Source organism: Astatotilapia calliptera, chromosome 4 (genome assembly GCF_900246225.1).
Source record: "Astatotilapia calliptera chromosome 4, fAstCal1.2, whole genome shotgun sequence".
In the NCBI taxonomy this organism is placed as follows: Eukaryota; Metazoa; Chordata; class Actinopteri; order Cichliformes; family Cichlidae; genus Astatotilapia; species Astatotilapia calliptera.
Window position 1 is genome coordinate 883566 of NC_039305.1, and position 8552 is coordinate 892117.

The 8552-nt window shown below is 47.3% G+C and overlaps 1 protein-coding gene across 1 annotated transcript; it reads left to right on the forward strand.

Moving 5' to 3' along the window:
- Positions 1 to 2803: 2803 nt before the first annotated feature.
- LOC113020132 (keratin, type I cytoskeletal 13-like) lies at positions 2804 to 7682 on the forward strand. The gene is made up of 7 exons (XM_026163843.1): positions 2804 to 3230; positions 3771 to 3853; positions 4161 to 4317; positions 4532 to 4693; positions 6853 to 6978; positions 7061 to 7281; positions 7510 to 7682. The coding sequence occupies exons 1-7, from the start codon at positions 2856 to 2858 to the stop codon at positions 7607 to 7609; spliced, it is 1224 nt and encodes a 407-aa protein (XP_026019628.1). The 5' UTR covers positions 2804 to 2855; the 3' UTR covers positions 7610 to 7682.
- Positions 7683 to 8552: the final 870 nt, after the last annotated feature.

Here is an 8552-nt window from a genome sequence, read left to right on the forward strand (position 1 = left end):
TGTGTCTTCCTGTGCTCCTCGTCACGTTGTCTGTGTTTCTCTGCATTAGCTGGTATTTCTCCGTGTCTCGTGCTCCTCTCCCTGTTGTGTGTTCAGGTTTATTAGTTTCCCCAGTTTAGGTTTGTGTCTTCGTGCAGTCCTCGCCACCCTCGTTTCTGTGTATTTCAGCCTTTGTGAATAAACGCTCACCTGCATCTCGCCGTTTCTTGCATCTCGGGTCCTCATTTAACTCCACCACATGACTGCTGCCGTGACACAATAGAACAGCTGCAGTATAATTTCCTCGCAAGTGGACGTCAGGCCCTTGTAGAGCAAAATTTAGTATTTTGGTCTAAATAACCACATATGTGGACATCACAGGTCCTAGGAGGTTAAATATAGGATTTAATTTACAGGGTAATAAAGAATTGGTTTTGGTTTAGAATGAATGGACTTATCCAATCACATAACACTGTACTCTAAAATGAGTGCACATTTTAGTTTACACTGTTATGTATGATTTAATCTTTCTTTGTTTCCTGAGTTCAGTGGCAGCTGCTCCCAGTCCATTGGTTGATGAGCGAAAAGGTGGAAAAGGGGCGGAGCAAGCCTATGTGGAGGTCTGCAAATTGGGTCATACCACTACTCTGGATAATGGGGGGAAATGGAATTTGTTATGTTTCTACGCCTTTCTGTGTTTGCCCTTCGTCTCGTTCAGGTAGGTTAGTCAGTTTGAGTGAGTAGTGTTGTTTGTTGCCAGAGTTCTGTTACTTTGACTTTTATTAGCCCGAGATTTTAAATTCTCTGTTTGATTTAACCAAGTGTGATTTAGGGTCAAATAAAAAAAACTCTAACCTGTGCCTGACGTTCCTTCACTGCTCGGTCCATCACAATACTCAAATGTTATCAAGAATAACGTTTCTTATTTTCATTCAAGGGAATGTACATAGATATAAGTTTAAAAAATATAAGCAAGTGTGATCACACAGCTTGTGTACTCGGGACCGATCGTTCGGACAACTAAGTCGGCGACTTTCGTCTGTGAAGTAATGACAGGCTGCTTTCACCCAGTGTCACCGAGTAGCAAGAGCAGATCAGCTGAGCAGGGTCTGAGTGCAGCCGACACTCTCAGCCCAGACAGGTTAACCCAGGGGTGGGCAATCTCAGTCCACGAGGGCCGGTGTCCTGCAGGTTTTAGATGTGTCCTCGATCCAACACAGCTGATTTAAATGGCTAAACTATCTCCTCAACATGTCCTGAAGTTCTCCAGAGGCCTGGTAACGAACTAATCCTGTGATTCAGGTGTGTTGACCCAGGGTGAGATCTAAATCTGCAGGACACCGGCACTCGAGGCCTGAGACTGCCCACCCCTGGGTTAACCCTTTAACAACAGCCTGTGTGTTGACAACCAGAAGGCTGACTACAAATGTCTGTGAAGGTCATCAGTCATCCAGGTCATCGTAGGCTTTTTCTGTTTTTTACCTTTTCCCCACAAATGCACCCAATCTCAAACTGCCTTCGTTCTGTGATCTGACAACCTCAGCCTCATGTCAAAGAACAACTTTAAAGTAGAAACTTTTTAAGTAGAATAACTTTCTTCATCACAGCCGGTGTTATCTGTTAAAAGACGTTTAATGAGTTGGTGAAGTTCTAGATTAAACCAATAAATTATCAACCCTGTAATTTTCAAACTGCTAGATTTCACTTTTTCTTACCATGTTTTATTTCATAGTAGAGGAGAAGTCCAGTGACATCTGATCAGGTCACAGTTTGGTTGAAAAAGGCAGTTTGTGAAGAAAGATGTGGCTTCTTCTCAGGCTTATCTTCAACCCAACACTTGGGTGGAATTTTGACCCAATATTTGATCAAAGCTACCCGACCGATGACCCAACAGAAGTAGTCAAGTTCTTGAAGAACCCGGCACATCACCGACTCCTGAGTCATGATTTCTGAACCAGTATTTGGTGACAATAACCCGACGCACGAACCTGCGGCTTTTACCCAGCAGCTGAAAATAACGCAGCATTTCTTGGAGTGTGGTTTGTCACCTTATTTTTTGTTTTTTGTTTTTTATTTAATGACACAAGAAGGTCACTGTCGAGTAAAATGAAGAGTACAGGAAGGTTTGACCTTTGACCTTGAGGTGAATCAAACCCTTCAGGGACCATATTTGCACTACAGGCTAATATAAACCTCATTAAACATTTGAACTGAAACACTACATTAAGAAGTGTGAGCATGTACAGACGTATGCTTCACTGTCTGAAGATTTTGATTTCATTTATTTACTCAAACAGCAGTTCCTGATTCGTAGCGTGACAAACACACCAATCACAGCCTCGTCACACGAATATCTTAGATAATCGTGTTTCCGTGTTTTTCCGTGTTGTTCTTGTCCTGATGTTGGTGTGGAGCGCTGTCCCTCCGTGTTTGCTGACAGCAGGTGGAGGCAGAATGCAGGCCGGGAACAAAGTGTTTCATTGTTTGGTTGCACAATAAGCAGGAGGAGGAGCAGCTGCAGGCCTGCAGGGCACAAAAACAACACACAGAAACAACAGACAGGCTGCGACACGATGGCAGGAATCCGTTGGACGTGGGAGAGAGGACACTTCGGTTTGAAACGATGAATCAGATCTGAGGAGGGGGGGACACCCACTCACCTCAGAGACTCAGGTATGGACGTAGATTTCGAAAGGCACATACAAAATTCCTTTCAGCCTGCCCCGAGGCATGGTGGGGGTGGGGGTATGGGTGGAGTGCTGCGCTGGGGCGGGGGCCGTATCTGAATCCCTCCCTCACCTGCATAAAAGCAGCTTGAGCTGGTCTCCGGTTCATTCTCTCCTCGTCTCTGTCCAGAGCAGAAAAAAGTCTCCAGCATGTCCAACCTGTCCTACCGTCTCTCAGGATCTCGCCCCGGCTCCATGAGGGCCGACAGCATGTACGGCGGCGCCGGGGGACACAACGTCCGCATCTCCAGCACAAGCGCTCCCAGGAACTTCTCCTCTGCTGCCGCAGGTCTCGGGTCTGGTGGCTTCGAGCTGGCCGACGCCGTTGATATCTCAGACAACAAGAAGATGGCCATGCAGAACCTGAACGACCGCCTGGCCTCCTACCTGGAGAAGGTGCGCAACCTGGAGACGGCCAATGCCAACCTGGAGCTGAAGATCAAGGAGTTCCTTGAGAAGAAGACCAAAGTAGAGGGGAACGACTACTCTGCCTACTACGCCACCATAAAGGACCTGCAGGACAAGGTGAGAGCAGCTTCTTTCTCATCTGTAAACATGGCGAAAATACCAAAGTGTATCATGAGGAGGATCTGGGGAGGGCGTGCGGCGGCTCGTCCTGCCGGAGCTCGGCTGCTGCTTGATGGTTTTCCATGTCAGACATGTTGCACTTTTATATGTGGTGACGTTTTTGGCTCGAGTTCGTTCTCAGTGAAACGTCTTGGTGAGATGCCACTAAGACGAGACACAAAAGAGAGAATAGAGCTGTGAGGTCATGTGAAACACGGGAGGTGCGTGAAACCGACCCCCCTCTCCGACGCGCCCTGCAGCAGGATCTGTGACTTCCTGCAGGTGCGGCCACACCCGAGGTCACCTCTCTGGTTGTACATGAAACCACGAGGGGGAATTTGTTTGCACTTTGCATATTCTTATTGTTTGTTAATCATTTCTGCAGCAGGTGGTGAACTGGCGGTGAGGCCGGGGCAGGGAGCCACGCCTGTCACATGATATCCTCATCCCAACAACACTCCACAGTTAAGGCCTGAATATTTCCTCCTTCTGTTTTAGATCCTGGACGCCACCAACACAAATGGATCCCTTTACCTGACGATTGATAACGCCAAGCTGGCTGCTGACGACTTCAAAATGAAGTGAGTCACTTTCAATCTTCTGGGGTTAGTGCACGTCGAATGCACTGCTTCAGTATTTAAGCTGCATCCACCACTAAGCAAAGAAACTCTAAAGGATGGATTCTGAATTCCAAGATCAGAGTTCTGATGTTTGGGACTGAGCATCTCCAGAAATATTTGCAAGTAACCCTAAAACTCTCTCATGTGACCACATGCAAAAAAACACCCACCATCCACACCAGGCTTCCCACTGAGATGTAAAGTAGGTCCAGCTCCCACAGCTCCCACGGTTTGGATGACTCATTCGATGCTGCTCGTTGCTGTACAGGTACGAGAACGAGCTGAGCATGCGTCAGAGTGTGGAGGCTGACATCGCTGGGCTGAGGAAGGTCCTCGACGAGCTGACGATGACGAGATCCGACCTGGAGATGCAGATCGAGTCTCTGAAGGAGGAACTCATCCACCTGAAGAAGAACCACGAGGAGGTGGGAGTAAAACCAGAGACCAACTATGAAGAAAATAATAATTAAATGGATGAAATAACTATGATTGCACATTTATAAACTATTAGACTTAGAACAGGCTGATGTGTTTAGAGAGAAGACTGAAATTCAAGACCCAAAGTAAAACTTATTGCATGAATTATTAGTTATTAAAGCTCCATCTCTGCATTACGGGCGATGCTTTCTTCTTCCGCAGGACTTGCTCGCGCTGCGCTCCCAGATGAGCGGTCAGGTGAACGTGGAGGTGGATGCTGCTCCTCAGGAGGATCTGAATGCAGTTATGGCCCAAATCAGAGATCACTACGAGAACGTTGCTACCAAGAACCGCAGAGACCTGGAGGCCTGGTTCCAGACCAAGGTGAGACTTAACCGCAAAACAGCCATGAATTCGTCTGAGATACGATCTGTTTAGACAAACACAGCTGAAACAGAAGCTCTTTGTGACAGCAAAGGCTAAAAGATGAGTTTTCCCCAGTAAAACTTAGAGTTTATTAACGCAGTCTAGTGGCAACAGGAGGAACTGCACTCAATCTCTGATTTAGTAAAAAACTGTAAAGATCTATTAGTAAAACTTTTACTCTTAAACATTGATTTTGCTCCTACGTGCTCGTAGAGTTAAAGTGTCCTGGCATAAGGCAACATCATATTAAATCAAGCCAGCAAAGTGTCGCCTGCATAGGTGCTGATGTTGGTCCTGCAACCATTTCAGATGTGTTTCTGACTTTTGTGTGTGTGTGTCTGTGTGTGTCTGTGTGTGTGTCTGTGTGTGTCTGTGTGTGCGTGTCTGTGTGTGTGTCTGTGTGTGTCTGTGTGTGCGTGTCTGTGTGTGTGTCTGTGTGTGTCTGTGTGTGCGTGTCTGTGTGTGTGTCTGTGTGTGTCTGGTTGTGTGTGTCTGTGTGTGTGTCTGTGTGTGCGTGTCTGTGTGTGTGTGTCTGTGTGTGTCTGTGTGTGTGTCTGTGTGTGCGTGTGTGCGTGTCTGTGTGTGCGTGTCTGTGTTGTGTGTGTGTCTGTGTGTTGTCTGTGTGTGTGTCTGTGTGTGCGTGTGTGGTGTGTGTTGTGTTCTGTGTGTGCGTGCTGTGTGGTGCGTGTCTGTGTGTGTGTCTGTGTGGTGTGCTGTTGTGCGTGTGTGGTGTGCGTGTGTCTTGGTGTGTGTCTGTGTGTGTGTGTGGTGTCTGGTGTGTGTCTGTGTGTGTGGTCTGTGTGTGCGTGTCTGGTGTGTCTGTGTGTGCTGCGTGTCTGTGTGTGTGTCTGTGTGGGTCTTGTGTGTGGTCGTGTGTGTGCTGTGTCTGTGGTGTCTGTGTGTCTGTGTGTGCTGTCCTGTGTGTGTGTCTGTGTGTGTGTGTGCTGTGCTGTGTGCTGTGTCTGTTGTGTGTTGGTCTGGTGTGTGTGTGTCTGTGTGTGCGTGTCTGTGTGTGTCTGTGGGCGTGTCTGTGTGTGTGTGTCTGTGTGTGGTCTGTGTGTGGTGTCTGTGTGTGCGTGTCTGGTGTGTTGTGTCTGGTGGCTGGTCTGTGTGTGTGTCTGTGTGTGTGTGTGTCTGTGTGTGCGTGTCGTCTGTGTGTGTGTTCTGTGTTGTGTCTGTTGTGTGTGTGTCTGGTGGTGTGTGTGTGTGGTGTGTGTGTCTGTGTGTGTGTCTGTGTGTGCGTGTCTGTGTGTGTCTGTGTGTGTGTGTCTGTGTGTGTGTGTGTGTGTGTGTGTGTCGTGTGTCTGTGTTGTGTCTGTGTGTGCTGTGGTCGTGTCGTTGTTGTGTGTGTCGTGTGTGTGTGTGTGTCTTTGTGCTGTCTGGTGTTCTGTGTGGTGCTGTCTGTGTGTGTGTCGTGTGTGGTGGTCTGTGTGTGTCCTGTGGTGTGTGTTGTCTTTGGTGCGTGTCTGGTGGTGCTGTGTGTGGTGTCTGTGTGTGTCTGTGTGCTGTCTGTTTCTGTGTGGTGTCTGTGTGGTGTCTGTGTGGTGTGCGTGGTCTTTGTGTGTCTGTGTGTGTGTCTGTGTCTGTGTGCGTGTCTGTGTGTGTGTGTGTGTGTCTGTGTCTGTGTGTGTCTGTCTGTGTGTGTCTGTGTGTGTCTTTGTGCGTGTCTGTGTGTGTCTGTGTGTGCGGTCTTGTGGTGCTGTTCTGTGTGGTGCTGTGTGTGTGGTGCTGTGTCTGTGTGTGTCTGTCTGTGTGTGTCTGTGTGTCGTGTGTGTGTCTGTGTGTGGTGTCTGTGTGTTGTGTGTGTCTGTGGTGTCTGTTGTCTGGTGTGGTCTGTGTGTCTGTGTGGTGTGTGTGTGTGTGTTTTTTCTGTGTGTGTGTGTCTCTGTGTGTGTCTCTGTGTGTGTCTGTGTCTGTGTGTCTGTGTGTGTGTGTGTGTGTGTGTGTGTCTCTGTGTGTGTCTGTGTGCGTGTGTGTCTGTGTGTGTCTGTGTGTGTGTCTGTGTGTGTGTGTGTGTCTGTGTGTGTGTCTGTGTGTGTCTGTGTGTGTGTCTGTGTGTCTGTGTGTGCGTGTCTGTGTGTGTGTGTGTGTCTGTGTGTGTGTCTGTGTGTTTCCAGTCTGATGAGCTGAATAAGACGGTCACTGAGAGCACAGAGGTTCTTCAGTCTTCTCGCTCTGAGATCACAGAGCTCAAACGAAGCCTGCAAAGTGTGGAGATCGAGCTCCAAGCGCAGCTCAGTATGGTGAGTTTTAACCTTTGACTGCTGACTTTTCCTCAGTGTTCGATTCTGCAAATCTTCTGAGACTCTTTCTTCTCATCCCCAGAAAAAGTCTCTGGAGCACACTCTAGCCGAAACCCAGAGCAGGTACGCCAGCATGCTGGCAGGTTACCAGCGGCAGGTGACGTCTCTTGAAGAACAGTTGATGCAGCTGAGGGCCGACCTGGAGCGTCAGCGACAAGATTACCAGATGCTGCTTGACATCAAAACCAGGCTGGAGATGGAGATTGCAGAGTACAGAAGGCTGCTGGATGGAGAACTGGACAGGTGAGCAGGCACACGTCCATCATCAGGAACCAGCTACTGCTACACGTTTCCCACTGATTTGGTTTCAAACACTTTGCTACTGATCTCTGATTAAACGTCCTAATATGAAAGTTAGCAGATGCACCTCTGCACTGATCTCAATCAACTGCTATGTTGAATTACAGCACAGGTAGCTTTTGCTGAAAGGATGATACATTAACTGGATTTGTGTCTCTGTGTTTCCCACAGCTCGTCTTCCTCCAAAACCACCACTCGCAAAGTGTTGATTGTCACCAAAGAGATCACTGAGGACGGAGAGGTGACCACTGAAACTCAGGAGACGAAATGAGACGACAAACATCCGTCAACACGTTCCTAAACGTTCTCAGAAGTGCACAAATAAAACTCTCCTGATGAACTGATCAATGTGTGTGTTTCAGTTCTCTCTCCCTCTGAGCAGCGACATTACACTTTTTAAATGTCTAAATACAGTTAAATGAATGAACATCAACATTCAGAGCTGCAGTTCCTCTAACGTCCAGCAGAGGCTCCAGCATTGAATCCGTCCCCATAAATGCAGCAAAAATTACAGATTACACACATTTGCAGACAAATTATAGACACTTACCCTTCATCATAACTGCTGTACAAAGTGAGGAGGTTTTAAAATTCTCTTAGTGCTTGCCTGTCTGCTGGAGCAAAGCAGGCGACTCCATGTCTAAAAGCAGCACAAATTTTATTTGTCACGTATGCAATCATAGTACAACACGCAGTGAAATGTTGCTGTGCAATGCCGACCATAAAAAACTAAACATAAAAGTAAACATAAAACTAAATTACCAAGAAATGTACATAATATTCAAATTAAAATGTAAAACTTTACAGTAAAATTTAAGGTAAAAAAAAAAACATAAATTCAAAGTGCAGATGAACAAATTTAGGAAATTATAAAGTGCAAATAAACAGTTGCTGATGTATAAGAGAGAGTCCAGCCTGTTCTGGTCTTAAGGAAAGCGCTTCCCAGACCTCAACAGTGAGAAGAGTCCATTGTTGGGATGGGAGGGGTCCATCATGAGCTTCCTGGCTTTGGTCTTGCACCACGTAGTGTAGACAGACAGCAGGTCAGGAGGCTCAGAGCTCACAGCTGAGAAACAAAGTCACTGAGGTCCGTCAGTCTGGCTTACAGAGACATTTCTAAGGCTTTCCATTGGAGAGCTGCAAGGGGATGATCCCCGAAACGTCTGGGGAAATGTTCAGTGGACTGATGAGACAGAAGCTCAATTATGTGGAAG